Below are 19,773 nucleotides of genomic sequence, written 5' to 3'. Positions count from 1 at the left end.
ATGGGGGGATAACTTTTGCAGTCTATAAAGCCACTGTATTTAAAAGGTTTAAACTGGGGGCAGACCACTTCCGAAAGCAGTTCAGGGGTTTAGCCCCACAAGAATGTAAATCCTATTCTGAATTTGGTGTAAAGCTAGGTGATCTGGGGAAGAGATGGGTAGAGGAAGAAAAGGCCCAGGATTTTAAGGCTTTGTTTCAGTTGTTGATTTTAAACCAGTTCTACTTAAGGCTTCCCAAAGAGTTGAAATGTCTGGTAAAAGACAGGAAACCTAAAACCATTACAGAGGCCTCAGAACTGGCAGACGAGCTGGTGCAGAACCGAGAGGGGTTGGATTGGATCCCTTCCCAGTTGGGAAGGGGACAAAAGGGGTCCCCAATGGGTGGGAAGGAACACCCGGCACCCAAAAGGGAAGGGAAACCTGCCCAGGAAGAGGGTAGGAAATCCCCTGATTTGACTAATCAGGATCGGCCCCAGATTTGAACGTGCTACAGCTGTGGCCGGGCTGGACACCTACGGTCGGCCTGCCCAGAGCTGCAAGTTGAAACCCCCAGACCCACCACAAAAGCACCAGTCACTCCAAAGGTGAAGGAGGAGTATGTGGCCGTGGTAAGCCATGAATGTCTTTTCACCAGAATGGAGCCTGCAGAGGCCTGGAGTGATTTTGTTGAACCAGTAAGACTTAAGGACCGGTTGGTTTTGGGATATGCTGACACGGGCTCTTCAGTCACCCTTGTGAGGGCAGATCTGGTGTCAGAAGCTGACATTGTCCCTGATATGGCATTCAGAATCAAGGGGGTTCTGAGACCACCCGCCACGATTCCTGTGGCCCGGATGCCAGTGGAATGGCGAGGATCAGCAGGTCTTATGGAGGTGGGGGTAATGAAGGAACAGACAGTTCCAGTGTTATTGGGCCGGGATTTGTTGGTTGGCCAGTACACTATCAATGCTGTAACCCGCAGCCACGCCCTCAGAGGAAAGTGGGAGGAGGAAGGCAACTTTAGGAACGCCACCTCACCACCAAGCAGGGAGGGGGAAATAGCCCAGGTTACTAAGGACGAAGAGAGGTCAGTCACCCAGGAGGGGGAGGACCAGCCTGTCTCAAGCCCTGGAGTAGGGTGTTCCCAAGGGGAAGAGGGGTGTAGCTTTTCCCAAGTGCAGCAAGAGGCTGTAGATGTTCCTAGCGAGGAAAGGAACCTGTTTAGCGTAAAGGAGGTGCATGCTGAAGAGACAGAGGTGAAGAGTGGAGATTTCACAGGAGGTTCTGAGAGCAGCAAGGCTAATGTGGGCTCAGAGGAGCACATAGCTGAAGGCTTGGGGGAACGGGAGTGGTTCCAGAAGGAGGTCCTGAGTGACCTTAGGTGGGAACCGGTTCACCAAGTAGCTGTGGATCAGGAAGTGGGATCTTCCGAGACTCTCTCAGAACAGGTTGTCTTGAAGCAGGGCAGACACGAGTCCGGGGAAGCTGTGGGACCTTCCAGGCAGGAGGGGGGTCAGTTGGGTAGTGCTGAAAAACCAACCGAGGGGACTGAGAACCCAAGCCAAACCCTTGCTGAGGATTCTGGAAACAGTGGGACTAGGGGTAGCTTGAAGGCACAGATGATAGAAAGTCTGGGGGAGCCAGGAATGGTCCTGTCTGAGGTTCAAAGTGACCCTAGGCTGGAACCACTGTGTGAGGTGGCAAGGGACCAGAAAGTGGAGTTCTCAGAAGCTGAGACAGGGGCTAGGGTGATGGTTTTCCTGCCACTTCATACTGGTGAACGGAAAGTGGAAGGGGAGGGACCCCATATGATTGTGGATGACCTGGACAATGCTACTTATGTGGTGGCTATGGAGAAGACGGGAAAGGCAGTTAAAGTGGTGCAGGTGAATATACCACAGCCATTCTCTGCGAGGTTCATGGTGTTGCATATAGGTAGGAAGGAAGGAGACAAAAAGAAGCTGGGACAGCAATTGTTTGGAGCCCCCGACGTGGTTTTCTGGGAGGTCAGAGTGGACAGAGGGAACATTCCACCAATGAGGGATAAAGAAGAAGCAACTGTGTGGGAACTGGGTAGTTTCCAACCTCATATGTGGGGCCAGGAATTTCCTCCTTTGATGGACCACTCACCCCAGCAACAGCAGCAACTGAGGGAGAGCATCAAACCCCAGAGGTGGTCCTGGGAGATGGAGGAGTACATCTTAAAGACTGGACATTCCTTCCGAATGCAGCAATGCGACTTTTTGTCCAGAAAGGACATGGACACCTAGGGTGTTGGACTTTGTGTATTGTTGGGAAAATTCCTAATCTTGGTAAATGTTCTGTTTGGGTTAACGGGTTTCTCCTTGTTTGGTTGGATTCTTCTACGGGGTCACCTCTGTAGGAGGCAACCCCTCCGGCTCAGAATTTAAGGAGGGGGACGTGTGGAGAAACGCCATCTTAGTTGGGAGGGAACATGAAACTGCTAAGCAGGCTTTGGCCTAGCCTCCCTCCAACCCCCCCTCCCTTCCAGAGCCAAACCAGCAACTCTAGGGGGAAAGCCTCCTAGAGCAGCAGGAAGTTCTTTTGTCCTTTGCATTTGAGTTAACCAGGAAGAAAGGCTGTCCTCAGCTGGCACTCAAAGGAGGAGGTTGTGAGCATGGGGGCTCCTGACTGTGGGATAGGCCTACTCAGGAAAAGGAAGCCCCCAGGCAGTCAGACCAAGTAAGTCATCCACAAAGCAGGGCAAGTTTAGACCAGGGACAGTAGGATGCGTTTATAACCACCTTTTCTTTGTCATGCTGTTTGCTGTGCGGGTGCTGTGCTGTGCTAACCGTTTACATGCAACTGTTTTTGTTTTGTTCTTCTTTTCTTTTCTTTTTCTCTTTTAATTAAATATTTTTGCTGTTTTGAATGCTGGCAGTCAAACTCTGTACCACATAGATCCCCAACTGCTTTAGACCACGCTGCTTTAAGAAGGGGGCCCCGGGGAAGGGAGAAGGCATGCAGTTGGGTAAGGTGCCTATCCTCCAGGGGTTCCCCGAAGAAGTGCTGTGGTCTCTGTGACACCCAAGTACTGGGTGGCAGAGGGCCTTGAGGCCTGGCCTCATAGCTGGAGAGGGGGATTGGGAGTCCTGTTCCTCTCAATCTGAACCCCTAGACTGAGCAGGTGGTGGCAGCGAGCCCAAGTGGCAGGAGGAGAAATAGCTCCCTCCAGGAGTTGGCAACTCAATAGGGAGTTGATGGGACCGGGTCTGAAGGCAGAATCAGGCCGGTTCCGTCACAGGCGCATAATAGAACTTGGGAGTGGGGGCACAATGGCAACTGAGAGCCATGTGTAGTGACTAAGGAGTCTAGGGAAGTGAGGTTTACTAGAGAGGGAAACACATTAGAGGTATCTTATATGTCAGAGCTGGAAGTCTCCAAACTAAAATGGACGGGAGCTGGAGTGTTTGGTGTTCAGTGAAAATTTAGATAATTCCTAGGTATAAGCTCTATAAGCAGGGCAGTGAGGGATCGTGTTGTTTTGTACATCTGTGAAGGACTGCACTTTTAAAATGGTAAAGAACTGTGAAGGGTTAATTCTTCACAGAAGCAGAGAGCCAAGAGTGACAGGATGCTCCAGGCAATCTGAGTGCAATTCTGGCTGGCTTGGTGTCAGGGAGTGTGGCCTAATATGCAAATGAGTTCCTGCTGGGCTTTTTCTACAAAAAAGGCCCTGGTTAGCATCGGCTGAGTAGAGAAGGCTGAGGAGACAGAGACCGTTTTCACACACAGCTTACCACGCGGTCACGTTCCTGTTCTCTCTGCAGCGTCTGTCGGATTTCCCATTATCTGCGCCGGAGTTACAGGAAGTGCCGCGGCTTTTGCATAGCAAACGTAAACTGGGTTTTAGTGGTTTACGTTTGCTACACAAAAGCCGCAGCACTTCCTGTAACTTCGGCGCAGATAATGGGAAATCCGACGGACACTGCGGAGAGAACAGGAACGTGACCCCATGGTAAGCTGTGTGCGAAAATGGTCAGAGTTCTGCCTTGACTGAGTTGAGTCTGTTTCAGCCATAGCTGAGAGCAGTTTAACACAGTTGAAAAACTGGTGTAGCAGTTACTGGGCTGGGAGCCTTACCACACACCCGCCCATAAGACAAGCACCAGATCAGCAGAAAGCTCATGACTGGAGCGTGAGATGCATGAGGAACATCAGTACCCAGCTCCTCTCAGTGAACCCTAAAGATAAATGGATGCCCATCCCAGCTTTTCTCAGACGCATAAGGCCACTCTGAGCACGTCATGTGCTTGTGAAGTGAGACAAGCATCCTCACAAATCAGACTGGCTGTTTTGCTGCATGGAGATTATATCAAGGGGTAGGAGATAGTCACACATAGGGTAGCAGCAAGAGCGACCATTTCTACCTCTGGCGGGATGTCTTGTGTGCACTTCTGTTTCCTCCTTTAAGGAGAACATAGTGGGTTCAAAAAAATATTGGTTAGACATTCTGGACTCTTGGCTAGATGTGGGATAATGCGTCACTCATCTGAGCAGGGCCTTTAGCTGACACCAAACTGCAAATAGGCAAAATCCCTGTCTCCTTTGTTGTTGCCACACCCCTGGGATCCTTTGGCCCCAGACGAGGTCTTGGCACGTTACTGGGTGACCCCCAGTTTAGTGTAGTGGTTAAGAGCACAGACTCTAATCTGGGAGAACTGGGTTTGATTCGCCCATCCTCCACATGCAGGTGCTGGTATGACCTTGGGTCACTTGCAAGTTCTCTCAGAGCTGTTCTCTTGAGAGCTCTCTCAGCCCCACCTATTTCACAGTGTCTGTTGTGGGGAGGAGAAGGGAAAGGGGATTGCAGCAGACACCCTGTGGTGTAGGTGGGGCTGAGAGAGCTCTCCCAGTACTGCTCTTGAGCAGAACAGCCTTGAGAGAACTTGTGGCTGACCCAAGGTCACATTAGCAGGTATGTGTGGAGAAGCGGGGAATCAAACCTGGTTCTCTCAGATAAGAGTCCGTGCACTTAACCACTATACCAAACTGGTGGAGGGAGAGCTGGCTAAAGACTAAATAATCAGGTGAGGTATTTTTTCAAAGGTTTAGATTTCCCATCCCAGGGTCTCTCTCTCTCTCTCTTTACATCTCATGTTAATTTCATTTTACATTGACAATCCCCCCTTTTATTTTGTTTGTGTGCAACAATGAAATCCCCCCCATGCTCTCTGATGCCCCCTTCACCGATCCTCTCAAATGCCACTTCCAACAGGGAACTAAACTTCATTCAGCTCATTTAAAACTCCCCCCATTGTTTTATTTTTTTTACTCAGCTGAGACTAGTGACAGTCTCATATTGCTAGACTCATGCCACTTATAAAAAAAAATTTAAAAAGGGGAAAAAGAGCTTGTATACCAACTAAGGGGGAGGATAGCAGAAGGTGCAAAGTGGTCAGAATGACCTCAGTGTTGACAGTGGAGTGACCCTTGAGGGAAAAGGAAAGGTGAGGGAAACTTGAGGGAATACATATGCTTTTGCATTTGAACCTGACTTGGATGCGAAGCAAGGGAAAAACCAGCACAAAAGTCTCTCAGAAAACCTGGAAAAACAGCAAATAGAAAGCAAACAGCGCTGAACGGAGGAAGAACAATGCAGAACAAAAAACAAAACCTGGCAGAGATGCATGGTGGGAGGCATAATACCCCCTTCCCACCCATAGCAGCAGCATCAGGCCTCGGATACAGCAGGAGCTCACAGGAGCACAGCTCCTGAACCTTTCTGAAGGTTCCCCCTCCTCCTCCCCACCTTGTCCCTTGAATAATATGTGCAGCTGCATAACCATCCCTGGATGAGCTCCACCACCTATTTTTCTACAAAACGACCCCTGAGCAGAATGCATGGCACATCCATGCCAATGCCTTGTGATGCCTGAATGTGCAAGTCATCTGTGTCTAATGCATCTCCACTTGCAGTCAGAAACAAGTTTGGCTGGGATATTTTCTGGCTTTGCTGCTTTCCAGACTGGTCATAACTTCGGATGTGACTTATGAAATGCTGGCCAAGTGACCACCCTCATGTTGATGAAGTTCCTTCTATATCTTGTTTTCCTCCCTCTGCTTGCTCCTCTCTGTCTCTGAAGAGTCAGTTCATGAAATCAGAAATTGTTGGGATATAAAATTCAATTTTTTTTGGTGACGTGCTCTTGCGCAATCAGTCTCTCCTGAGTTTTCAAGTTCTGGAAAATTGTTCTTGCCATGTGGGGTGTTTTCATTATCCTGCATGACACTGGAGAGTGAAAATCTGTGGTGACTTCTCCACCTCCAAAAAGGTCATGAGAACTGGCGGAGTCCTGAGTCTTTTTTGAGTCATGCATCTGGCTTTCCAGAAGATGTTAAATTAAAGTCAGAAGAGCTCCTGTTTATGAAATCAGCCTTGTTTAGAAAGATTTCTCTTCAGCACCAGCATTTTTAGCTTATGGTCATGTTTAGGTAAATTCTATTCTTCGTATTGGTTGAAGAGTCTTGCAGAGTGGCTGGAGCAGCAGGATATTTTAGGATGGGAATAGATCGGTTTCAGGCGAAGTAGTTCAACCCTGGATCATTGTCTGCGCGTATCCCACTAGATAATCTCTCAGCCCTGAGTTCTAGCAGAGTCACTGCCACCCAGGGAGCAGGCTGATTGAGACTCCCATATAGCTCCCACCCAGGACCTGGTAACCTCGTGGAAGCAACAAGTCTATTCTCTGGCTTGCATCCACGCTCCTTCCTGATCCTGACCTGCTTGATTTCCTTGACACCCTGACCTTTTGGCTTTTGGACATTGACTTCTGATTCCAGTTTGTGATTCTGCGTTGGTGACTTGGGTCCTGCTTGACTTCCTGGACTTTGACCTTGGACTGGCTTTGGACTCCTGCCTGCCTGCACCCTGAGAACGTGACAGAGTATTGGCTACATCAGGGTGTGTAGTCTAATATGCAAAGGAGCTCCTGCTAGAATTCCACCCCTGTGTGTATCTATACACATATATTAATGACTGTACTAACCTATGTATTAAAATACTAACTCTCATATACATTTTTTGTATTCTTTAAGCCTTTATGTAGAATAGTATTGGTAACAAGGGAGGCCACCATGGAGGGTAACCACAGTGGGAAGCCAGGGCCTAATATCGTCTCCCTGGTAACAGATGATAAGTACCAACAAAAGATGTCTGTGAGTTGGAATACGACCTTGAAGAAAGTAACACTGCAGCCTGAGAAATAATTAAAACACTTTTGAGTGGGAGAATTAGGCAGGGGTGGGGGGGAGTGATGGCCGTTAACCTGCAACCTTTATTTGGATTGTAAGTTTCATTTTATATCAGTCTGGCAAAGGCAGTACTGCCTTGCATTCACATGCTACAAGGGTTTGCTATATGTTTCTTCATTAAAGCTTCTGCTTTTACTCAAGAAGTCTTGTGATAGATTCTGGGCAAAACCTTACAGGTTAATATATTGTTTGCATTCTGACACTACTACTCAAGTTCATCATGAGGGGTGGGGGGTGGGGTGAGCTGCCTGACTCATTCAGCCTTGAACATGGAGTCAGAGAAGGTTGCCTGCTGTTTCTGTATATATTTAATTTCTACATTAAATGACGTGTCAAGCCATTTTGATGAATCCTGTCATCCTCCTTGTCTAGCACACCATAATATTCCTATTTTGCTGTATACAGGCGATCCAGTCTTGTTTTCCCACACATATTGGTTTACAGAGATCCTTAAATCTACCCCCCTCCCCGACTACTGTTGCAAAGAAGGTTTGGCAGTAGACAGCCAGAAGTCCATGGTAGTGGTTTTTACTTTAAAAAGAAAGAAAGAAAAGGAATCATAAAGTATACCATTGGCCCGGGGTGGTGAATTAGAACAAGTTAAATAATTTTCTTATCTCAGAATCTTATTTGCATCTAATTTAAACTGGGCTCCACATCAAAAAGCTTTAAGAAACAAAATCAAACCCTGTTTTTGTGGGTATTTTGAGTTTCTTTCGAATAGAAAGAAGTCTGGTGTAGTGGTTAAGTGCGTGGACTTATCTGGGAGAACAGGGTTTGATTCCCCACTCCTCTACTTGCAGCTGCTGGAATGGCCTTGGGTCAGCCATAGCTATCTCAGAGCTGTCCTTGAAAGGGCAGCTTCTGGGAGAGCTCTCTCAGCCCCACCTATCTCACAAGGTGTCTGTTGTGGGGGGGGGGGAGGGGGAGTAAGGTAAAGGAGATTGTAAGCCGCTCTGAGAGTCTGAGATTCAGAGTGTAGGGCAGGATATAAATCCAATATCATGTTCTTCTTCAAGGGGAAGGAGATATATACCAGTGACTATTCAAACCTTTAATGGTAATCCCTATTATTTTATATGGAATGACAATGAGAATTAGGGAGGCCACAAATTTTATTGATTGTCCAGTTCTTTACTTCCTTAGAAAACTGCTAAATACACCCTGCTGTGTTGCTGGTGTGGCTTTGCATACTGAATTTGGTTAGCCATCATTGGAAGCCAGGGCATGGATACTTGGCATTTATAAATCATCATGGCTTAGAATCATGGACAAGAAATTGTCGGCTATCAGTTTTACCACTGAATCTAGCACAGAATTGGGACTCGCTGAATCAGCAATTACAATTTTAAAAAATTGATTAGGCAGATTGATTACAAAAGTTCTGTTCTTCATTCTTGATGAATTTGTTCTTCATTTTTTTTTAAATACTTCCCCCTGATTCTCTTCTTTCCTGTGCTTATCATCTGACCTCACTAGGTCTGATCAGGGCTTTTACTCTTGTCAGAATGAATGCCCATTCCGTGTTGGTTACAAGAGGCAGCTTTTTTGTGTCTTCCCTTCTCTAATAGAATTTGCTCTTGATTCTTTGGTAAAATAGATTCAGTCTCTCGTATTTTATTGGAATGCCCTCCATATTCTAGTCTAAGATGCCCTTTTATTCTTCTGTGGCTTGTGAATTTCAGTGTTTTTAATCCAAGCAGGGTGGTCTCGATCCTACGTTCAGATCAAAATCCTAATATAACGTTGCAATTTTTTTTTAAATTATTTATCTTTTGGGAAATAAATAAGAGATTATAAATGACATTTCAAATCGTTATACTACTCAAGGCATTGAGTTACAGAGCTTTTATTGGGCAAAGGAAAGGAAACCCTCCGTATGTAAACACTGACTTTTGAAACAGCTTTTCCAATACCAGATGGTACAAAAATGTAGGCATTCTAACAAGCCCTCCAGGCATTCCCAGGATGGGGCGAGGAGGGCAGCATGTGTCTTGTGGTTCTCCATCCTTCTGTTGTGGTCTAGTTGCACAAAGGAGTTGAGGTCAGCTCAGCCGGGATCAGACGCACTTGAGAGAGGCTATCCTTTGTTTCCCTGGTACAAACCCGGATAGTTCTGGAAGCTGTGCAGACTGCAGTTTTCCAGAGTGATAGGCTGCCCACTAGATTGCAGTTCCTGTTCTCTGGTTTACAAGAAGGGTTGCCAGGGCTTTTTTTGTAGGAACTCCTTTGCATCTTAGACCACACACCCCTGATGTAGCCAATCCTCCTGGAGCTTACAGTAGGCCCTGTACGAAGAGCCCTGTAAACTCCTGGAGGATTGGCTACATCAGGGGTGTGTGGCCTAATATGCAAAGGAGTTTCTGCTACAAAAAAAGCCCTAATGGGTTGCCTTCTTTGGGCGGAGAAATACCTGGAGATTTTGGGGGTGGAGGCTGGGGAGAATGGGGTCTTGCGGGCAGCTCAGTGGGGTACAGTGCCATAGAGTTCACCCTCCATTGTCTCTAGGTAAACTGATCTCTGTCATCTGGAGATCAGTTGTAATAGTGGGAGATCTCCAGGCCTGACTTGTACACTGGCAAACCTTTGGGAGTGTCACTGAAGATGGGGAGCTTTGCCCATAGTTGCCGTGATGTAAAGCTGGGTACCCCAAGGAGTTCTTTGCAGAGTTCCAGAAACAGTAGAGACTTTGGGTGCAATCACATGAGAGATTTGGCCTGACCTGGCCACACCTCCCATCTAGATTTAATGCGCTTGATCACATGAGCACATCAGCCTCCTGAATTCCACCTGTACCTACCTCGTCTCAGGACAGGCTGGGACCAGATCAAATAGCTACCAGGAGCTTCCAGGTAGCAAACCTCTAAATCGTATGTAGGACGCGTTTCCCTGCTGTCTGAATGGCTGGGTGCGCGCTGCACTCACTTCACACTAGCCCGGCATGCGCATGAACAGGCTCCTCTTGTGCATATACGGCCAGTGCCTTTTCCAGCAGCAGGGTGGGGTCTGCATGAATGCCTGGGCATGAATAAAAGAGAATTGGCTTTTATGGAGCCAGGATAATGCCACGCCTAATCTCCAGTGTGATATCACCCGTTGAGTTGCATATTGTGCATAGACATACCACAAAGGGGAATGCAGGTTACGCACAGAACACTTTGACACAGCAATCTGTTATTCCCCAGTTGCATATCAAAACTTTCAGTGTGGATTGCTAAAATGGGAGCAAACATCTTTGATCTGGATAGTGTTTCGGTATTGCAGTGCGGGCAAGCCCTGCGTTCAGCATGCTTTGTGTTATGCCGCATGCTCAGTCCCACCCGCAGGCTGATTTGCATCTCTTCCAAGTTGTCTGGTTCAGAGGTGGTGGAGAACATTGCAACATGGCATGCGTGTAGCCAGCTGTCTCCACCTTCTGGGCCAAAAAAGGCCGCTGAATCTGGAAGGAGAACGAATGTGCCACCTCCTGAGCACTGGTAGTTTCATAAACTGTAAAGTTTTGCCCAGGTACTATCGTAAGACTCCTTGCCTGTAGGCAGAAGAAGCTTTATTAATAGATCAGATAGCAACCAGGGCTTTTTTTGTAGCAGGAACTCCTTTGCATATTAAGCCACACACCCCTGATGTAGCCAACCCTCCTGTAAGAAGAGCCCTGTAAGCTTTTGGAGGATTGGCTACAACAGGGGTGTGTGGCCTAATATGCAAAGGAGTTCTTGCTACAAAAAAAGCCCTGGTAGCAACCATCATCAGCCTGTGTCAGCAAGACTGTGTTTTGCCAGACTGAAGTAGATTGGCAGTCCCCTAGCAGTTATACCCTGCAAAATAACAGCTCCTCTTTTTCGCGCACCCGCCAAAGTCATTTGAATTCGATGTTAGGTTGCCTGCTCGTGAGCATTTGATCTGGCAGGTGGTAAAAGTGTGTAATCTCTTAATAAGCGTAAGGAGTCTTTTATCCATGTTCAGTTTATCTAGCTTAATCCAAAGGAGGTCCTTGTCAACTGAATCAAATGCACCTTTTAAATCTAAAAAAGCAACAAATAAGTTCTGGTTATTTTGCACAGTGTACTTGTTGACTAGACGGGATAATGCAGTGGTCTAAAGTGGTCTTCCCTTTGCAGAAGCCCAGCTGTTCAGAGCTTAGAATTTTTTCTGCAGCATCCAGAGATTGAGTTTGACTAATAGATGTCCGGAGTAAAGCTTGCTAATGATGGAGAGTAGGCTAATCGGCCTGTAATTGGCAGTGTTAGTGTGATCACCTTTTTTTGCATAGCAGGACCACTATTGTATTCAACCATGCTAAGGGAAATTATGCCAGTTCAATCTACAATTGTAAACAGAGAAGCAAGGGGAGAAGCCCACCAGTCTGCGTCTAACTCTAAGATTTCGGAGGAAATGGCATCCGGGCCGGGAGCCTTTCCTAATTTCAGTTGTGTAATTAATTCTTTTATTTCCTCTGGAGGGACAGGAGGCCAGTCAGGTAAATCGGCTAGGGGAAAATCAGATGGTTCAGCTCAAGTTAGATCTTGATGGAACAGAACTGAGAAGTGCTGAAATCAAACATAAGAGGAAATGGCAGACATAGATAGGTCATTGGCCCGGAATGCACTTGAGACTATGGCCCAGAACTTAGTAGAATTTTTTAAGGTAGTAGCATAGATAGCTCTTACCACTGAGTTTTAATATAATTGCGCCTCTTATTTTGTGATAAGGGGGTGCAACTGAGTCTTAAGCTCAAAGTATTCTGATGGCAAGGTCAGGGCCTTTGAATTGAGGTATTGGTTGTAAACTTTACGCAGTAAAGTTTTTGTTTCTTTACATTCTCTGTTGAACCATCGGTGTGTAGAGTTTACTAGAATAGTTGCACCTCTGCTTGGGCACCCTGAACTGACACTCAGTGATTCAGAGATATAAGATGTTAAAGAATTGTAAGTTGAAAAGATACGTTAGGGCAGGGGTGGCCAACGGTAGCTCTCCATATGTTTTTTGCCTACAACTCCCATCAGCCCCAGCCATTGGCCATGCTGGCTGGGGCTGATGGGAGTTGTAGGCAAAAAACATCTGGGGAGCTACCGTTGGCCACCCCTGCATTATGGTCAGATGCACATATTAAGGAGGATCTGTATTCTACAGCGGGACCAGATCTGGGTTTTCCAAACTGTGCGATCATTCCATGGAATTCTGGGCAATAAGTCAGTCTTGTAAGGTTGCAAGGACAAGTTACAGGAGGGATAAGTGTGAGGACCAGTTTGAAGAGTCAAAATGAGGGGAAAATGGTCACTGATGATAAAATCCCCCAATGTAAAATCTTTGACATAAGGTTTCAATAAAGGAAAGATTAAAATGTAATCAATTACGCTACAGCCCCTCAGGGAGATCCAATTTACCTTCTGTGGTGGAAATTAAATCAGTCTTCTCTTCCGGATTCACTTGTTGGGAGGGTGAGTGGTTTACTACTGTTTTCCTTTGGTCTGCCTCAGGGGTGGCCAACGGTAGCTCTCCAGATGTTTTTTGCCTACAACTCCCATCAGCCCCAGCCATTGGCCACCCCTGGTCTACCTCCATAGAAATGAGAGGAGTTAGAGGGGCTGATAAAGCTGAACCATTCTCAAGAGAGTTGGGCAGGCCTCAGATTCAGTGGGAGCTCATAGGAACACAGCTCCTGAACCCTTTTGAGGGTTCCACTTCTTTCTTCTGAGAGTTCCACCTCCTTGTCCATTGAATAGTATGTGCAGCTGCATAACAATCCCTGGATGAGTTCCAACACCTATTTTTCTACAACATGACCCCTGGTGTTGGGCATCATGAGCAGATTAGATACTTGTTGCGTGTGATCACTTTTTGTTTTCAAAAGTTTGTCCCTCAACAACTGTGTCTTGCCAGGCTGAAGTAGATTGGCAGTCCCCTAGCAATTATACCCTACAAAAATAACAGCTCCCCTTTTTTGCACACTCGCCAAAGTTATTTGCATTAATATAAAGTCCTTTTCTCGGGCCTCAGTGTTCCTTCTCATCAAGGTCACATTCCACATACTCTTCCCTTTTCAGTTGGTCCATATCAGTGTTACCCAGGGAGACCAGATTAGAGCTGTCTCCCTGCGCTCCTCTTCCCCCAGTCCTGGAACATCCTGCTACACACAGAACACTAAATGTCTAAAGAAATCAATAAGTATTAGGGCTATTTTTGTAGAAGGAATTCCTCTACATATTAGGCCACACAACCCTGATGTAGCCAAACCTACTAGAGCTTACAGGGCTCTTAGTACAGGGCCTACTGTAAGCTCCAGGAGGATTGTCTACATCAGGGGGTGTGGCCTAATATGCAAATGAGTTCCTGCTACAAAAAAGCCCTGGTGTTAGTATTTGTGAATACAATTACAGCATAGGGTTAGTACATCTTACAAGATAAACCAGCATAATAATCAGTCATTAATGACCAGGGTGATAATACCAGCAAAACAAATAGCTGTGCCATCTCCAGCTATACCTGTCAGGGACTTACTCCCGATAATAACTAGAAAGCCTTGTGAGTAAAAATTCCACTTTGTGAGCTACTGGCATTAAAGTCGTGAGCGACTGGCATTAAAGTGGTGAGCTGCTGCGTAAATTAGTGTGCTCTGGAGTTATACTTCCTGAGCTAAGACAAAAATATGTGTGCTGGAGGGTAAAAGAGTCGGCAACTATTCCCTTCTGCCTTCTTGGACTAGGAGAGGGAAGACAGGGGTTGCTCAGCATGCTGTGGGAAGTGGAGCTGGTAGGAGCGCTTCCCAGGGCTCCAAAGCGCAGCCAACAATAAGATGCCCCAACTCTCCTTGCTCAGCTGAGGCTGGGGACACCTCTGCGGACTCTTATCTGGGAGAACCAGGTTTGATTCCTCACTCCTCCACTTGCAGCTGCTGAAATGACCTTGAGTCAGCCATAGCTTTTGCAGAGTTGTCCTCAAAAGGGCAGCTTCTGGGAGAGCTCTCTCAGCTCCTGGAATTCCAGCAGGAGCTCTTTTGCATATTAGGCCACATCCCCTGATGTAGCCAGTCCTTCAAGAGCTGACAAGGCTCTTTTTCATAAGCTCTTGGAGGATTAGCTACATCAGGATATGGTTTCATAGCTCTGGAAAGGAGCGTCAGCCCGGCTGTTATTTGGCTTTTAGTTAGAATTTGGAAGTTGGTTCAGGGAAGAAAGTTTATTTTTGTCTGCTACATATTCCTGTTTACACCTGTTAAAACATCTTCATTATGTTGTATGTTATTTTGGTGTTCAACCTCTGCCTTATATGTATGGACTGGTAAATTTCACTCCAGTGTGACAGAGGAAGTGTGCATGCACACGGAAGTTCACACCTTGAATAAAACTTTGTTGATCTTCAGGGTGCCACTGGACTAAAACTTTGTTCTACCACTTCAGACCAACCCGGATACCCACCTGAAAACAGGGTTCCATGGTTCCTAGCTGGTGTGTGTAACTTTTGTGACAAGGTGCCTTGTGAGAGAAAAGAGCATCCTTGAACCCGCTGAGGTTCAAGAAATGCTGTAGTATGAATCAAAGTGTGTGTGGTGTGTGTGTGACTGGTGTGTGTGTGTGTGTGTGAAGCAATGGCAGTTTGGGATGCCAGCCTCCAGGTAGGGCCTGTAGATGCCCCAGAATTACAGCTTGTCTCCAGACTACCAAGTTCCATTCCCCTGGAGAAAGTGATCCAGAGAAAGCGGAATCAAATCTCCCCTCAGGAGTTATTTACTTTATTCGAAAACCAGCTTTATATATCTAAGTTATCCGCACATCCTATTTATCTTATTAAATCCTTTATTTTATGTTAAATAAACCTCTGCTGCCCCTCTCCACCTGTGTCTCGTCTGTCAAGTCAAAAATCTACGAAGCAGGAGTCTCTGTTTACCTCACATATAAGCACAGCCTTAGTGTGTCAGGTTTCCAAATAGGAGACTTTTAGGGAGCAACTAACTTACATGCTACCAGTCTTTATTTTCAAATTTGTGCCCCCCACTTTTCATTTGATTGCGGGCGGGTGGGCTACCAGGCCTTTTTTGTAGCAGGAACTCCTTTGTGTATTAGGCCACACACCCCTGATGTAGCCAATCCTTCAAGAGCTTACATTAGGCCCTGTACTAAGAGCTGTGTAAACTCCTGAAGGATTGGCTACATCTGGGGGGGTGTCCTAATAGGCAAAGGTGTTTCTGCTACAAAAAAAGCCCTGAAAGAATCTATATGGAGTGGGGGATTAGATATTCTTCAGTCTAGAAGGCAGTGGCCTCAGAGCTTAGACACACACACACACCTGCCATACCCTCCCTTCCAGACTCACAGGTCCAGATGTTCCAGAGGAGGGAATAAACTGCGACACATTCGAAGTCTGCAGTTTGCCGATACAGCCAGTACCTCCCAGAGCCTTGGGCTTCCAAGAACAACACAGGCCTCCACTTTGTTTCTGGATGCTATTCAAGGCCGTTTGAACCCAGATATTTGAAAGACACTGACTGTGTGATGAAGCACATCAGGGGGATGACTGGGAGTGAAGCAGTTTAGAGGTATCAGCCTCCAGGTGGGGCCTGGGGATCCCCAAAATTACAGCTCATCTGTAGACTACTGAGATCTGTTCCCCTTGAGAAAATGGCGGCTTTGGAGGGTGGGCTTTATGCATTGTAGCCCACTGAGGTCCCTGTTCTTCCCAGGCTCCATCCCCTAAGCTCCAGGAGTTTTCCAACTGGGGTCTTGGAGTCAGGACCAGATCTACATGTTTTTTGAGGGGGAGGGGGGGCAAAATTAAAAAATGATGCCCCCTTGTGGACCCATTCTATCTATGGGCCCATAGAATAGAATGGACTCCATACCCAATTTGGCGCCCCCCTCCATTGGTTCTCGAGGCAACCACCCCCCTCTGCCCCCCCCATACCCAGCCCTGCTTGGGGTCCTACCCACCCTTGTGTCACTGGTGGTCAGGGGGTACCTGACAAACCTAAATGGCACAGGGAGCTTTTGCGCATGGGCGGTTCTTCGGCTGCTTTCATTGTTGTTGCTATTTAGGGCTTAATCAGGGGTGGAATTCTAGCAGGAGCTCCTTTGCATATTAGGCCACATACCTTTGATGTAGCCAATCCACCAAGAGTTTACAAAAAAGAGCCTTGTGAGCTCTTGGAGGATTGGCTACATCTTGGGGGTGTGGCCTAGTATGGAAAACAGCTCCTGCTAGAATTCCACCCCTGGCTTAATGACATTTATGTGTACCACACAAAGTGTTTATGATGTCATTCTTTGGCAGAATTAAGTTTGATACTGGCAGGTGATGGGAGTCCATGGGACATGCTTGTTAGTGTATATCTCATCGGGGGTTGCCAGATCCTCACATTATGCCAGCAGGGGGATACAGGGTGGGGGTGTTCTGGGAGTGGGCGGGAATGTCCCCGAGGCGATGATGTCACAAGGAAGTGATGTCATCGTGCTGGCGATGTTGCGTTGCGACGTTCTACTTTGGGGGCATACTGTATGTTCAAATTGGGCTCAAACCATAGAGTTTTGCCCCAAATGCAAGAGCGTTGCCGCACAATGTCACCAACACGATGACATAACTTTTGTGGGACATCGGCACGCTGGGGACATTGCATGGGGTTGTAGCTGTTCAGGGTGGGGTTCCCCCTGCTCGGCAATGGGCCGCTGGTGGGGAGAAGCCCCAAAAACTGGGGGATGCCCCACCCCAACCCAGGGACTGGCATCCCTTAATCTCAGGGGTTGCTTTGTAGAAAAATAGGTGGTGGAGCTCATCCGGGGATTGTTATGCAGCTGCACCTACTATTCCCCAAGGCGGGGAAGAGGAGGGGGAACCCTCAGAAAGGTTCAGGAGCTGTGCTCCTGTGAGGTCCTGCTGAATCCGAGGCCTGCTTAATCTTATCTGACAAAGCTATGCAGACCAGATTGTAAAAGTTCTTTTCTGAGTATTTTATTGAGAGAAAAACTGAGAGCCAGTTCGGTGTCATGATTAAGAGCGCTGGACTCCAATCTGGAGAACTGGGTTTGATTCCCCACTCCTCCTCCACATGCAGCTGCTGGGTGATCTTGGGTCAGTCACAGTTCTCTCAGAGCTGTTCTCTCAAGAGCAGTTCTCTCAGAGCTCTCTCAGCCCCACGTACCTCAGGGTGTCTGCTGTGGGGAGAGGACGGGAAGGAGAATGTAAGCCACTCTGAGACTCCGAGTGAAGGGTGGGGTTATAAATCTATTCTCTTATTTTATTAAATTGTTGATTTCTTTCAGTGCAGTCGCTAACACCCTCACTGTACAGACTTTCTATATAAAAGAAGTTTGTTTGTTTTTAATGACCCACTGCTCAAAATGGCACCAGTTACTCTTCTGGGGAAAACAAACCCCAAATATTTTGCTGGCAAGAGCTGAATCAAAAAGTGCCACAGGGCTCGGTAATGGGTCCCATGCTCTTTAACTTGTTCATAAATGATTTAGAGTTGGGAGTGAGCAGTGAAGTGGCCAAGTTTGCGGATGACACTAAATTGTTCAGGGTGGTGAGAACCAGAGAGGATTGTGAGGAACTCCAAAGGGATCTGTTGAGGCTGGGTGAGTGGGCGTCAACGTGGCAGATGCGGTTCAATGTGGCCAAGTGCAAAGTAATGCACATTGGGGCTAAGAATCCCAGCTACAAATACAAGTTGATGGGGTGTGAACTGGCAGAGACTGATCAAGAGAGAGATCTTGGGGTCATGATAGATAACTCACTGAAAGTGTCAAGACAGTGTGCGTTTGCAATAAAAAAGGCCAATGCCATGCTGGGAATTATTAGGAAGGGAATTGAAAACAAATCAGCCAGTATCATAATGCCCCTGTATAAATCGATGGTGCGGTCTCATTTGGAGTACTGTGTGCAGTTCTGGTCGCCGCACCTCAAAAAGGATATTATAGCATTGGAGAAAGTCCAGAGAAGGGCAACTAGAATGATTAAAGGGCTGGAGCACTTTCCCTATGAAGAAAGGTTGAAACGCTTGGGACTCTTTAGCTTGGAGAAACGTCGACTGCGGGGTGACATGATAGAGGTTTACAAGATAATGCATGGAATGGAGAAAGTAGAGAAAGAAGTACTTTTCTCCCTTTCTCACAATACAAGAACTCGTGGGCATTCGATGAAATTGCTGAGCAGACAGGTTAAAACGGATAAAAGGAAGTACTTCTTCACCCAAAGGGTGATTAACATGTGGAATTCACTGCCACAGGAGGTGGTGGCGGCCACAAGTATAGCCACCTTCAAGAGGGGTTTAGATAAAAATATGGAGCAGAGGTCCATCAGTGGCTATTAGCCACAGTGTATGTGTGTATATAACATTTTTTGCCACTGTGTGACACAGAGTGTTGGACTTGATGGGCCGTTGGCCTGATCCAACATGGCTTCTCTTATGTTCTTATGTTATGTTCTTAAGTTTCATTAAGGAATCCTCTGACGTTTTACAGAGGCAGTGCCATCCTCAGCGGCGTTACACTCTTCCAGGCCTACTTGACTTCTCTAACGCTGCTCAAGTTGCTGTGGGTAGAGAGCGGTAGGTTTTGGAAAAGGTTGCCTACTGAAGTTGGGAAAATCCTAGAGATTAGAAGGGTAGAACCTGGGGAGGGTGGAGTTAGAACAAACGGCCTAAGGATACTGGTGAAGTTCATGCTCTATGATTGTTGGAGGCTCCTGTGTTCCATTTGTAAGAAACTTGGTTGAGACACTAATTGAAAAAGAACAAAGCTCTTGAGGAAGACGCAAAACTGCTTATATTTGAAGTTGGGCTCAGGGATCCTTTTCTTCTGTTTGGAAGCTTGTCTCTTGTTCGAGAGAAGTCCCATTGGCTGGTGGAAGAAAGGAGGAAAGCACTCTCTGTGGGATTATATTTGTAGAACATCTGTTTTGTGACTGAAAAGGTTTTTCACCATTCATGGATTGTAACTTCTTCCAATTTTTTTGATTATTCTATACTGTAATATATTTATACATAGTTTGATGTAAATTGCATGGTCTTTTCATTGTTTTTGTCTAGCTTGGAGACCATGGTGTCTTGTGTTTTGTTAGTACCTAGCTGGAGGTTGGCAACTCTAGTTTTAGAGGGCATGAAGTCAGTTGCTCAATGTTTCACACTTTCACCAGTTTGGGCACAAAGGCAGCTGTATTCTCATGATATGTCACAATATTCTCTAACTGGGAGTGTGGCACATGCTTGTTGCAAAATTCAAATATTTGTTTTCTCCTTAAATTTTCAGGCTTGCTCTGGTTGTGGAAAATGCGACTGCAGTGGAGTAAAGGGGCAAAAGGTAAGTATATCCAGGGCTTACACTGTTGTTGTTTTTTTCTTGCTGATTTTGGTAACAAATGATCGGAAGAAAAAGGAATGGATCTAAAAGCCAGCCCATTTTAAAACTGTCCTTAGAAAACAACCCTGACTTGGGGGAGAGGGAATTCCAAATCAGTATGTCTATGTTTGCAACGTCTCTTTCTAGTTTATCCTAATATGTCCTGTGCTAAGTATAGGTATGAAGCTAGGCT

General features: G+C 46.5%; 1 protein-coding gene across 1 annotated transcript in view; it reads left to right on the top strand.

The window, feature by feature from the left end:
- Positions 1 to 19,773, top strand: part of COL4A1 (collagen type IV alpha 1 chain) — a 237,364-nt gene that overhangs the window by 78,621 nt on the left and 138,970 nt on the right. Inside the window, exon 2 of the mRNA XM_060259360.1 lies at positions 19,491 to 19,541. Coding sequence (XP_060115343.1) covers positions 19,491 to 19,541 — 51 coding nt within the window. The remainder of the gene's footprint in view (positions 1 to 19,490; positions 19,542 to 19,773) is intronic.

This window comes from Heteronotia binoei, chromosome 1, assembly GCF_032191835.1.
Source record: "Heteronotia binoei isolate CCM8104 ecotype False Entrance Well chromosome 1, APGP_CSIRO_Hbin_v1, whole genome shotgun sequence".
In the NCBI taxonomy this organism is placed as follows: domain Eukaryota; kingdom Metazoa; phylum Chordata; class Lepidosauria; order Squamata; family Gekkonidae; genus Heteronotia; species Heteronotia binoei.
The sequence above is the reverse complement of the archived record's forward strand: the minus strand, read 5'-3'. Positions and strand labels throughout refer to the sequence as shown.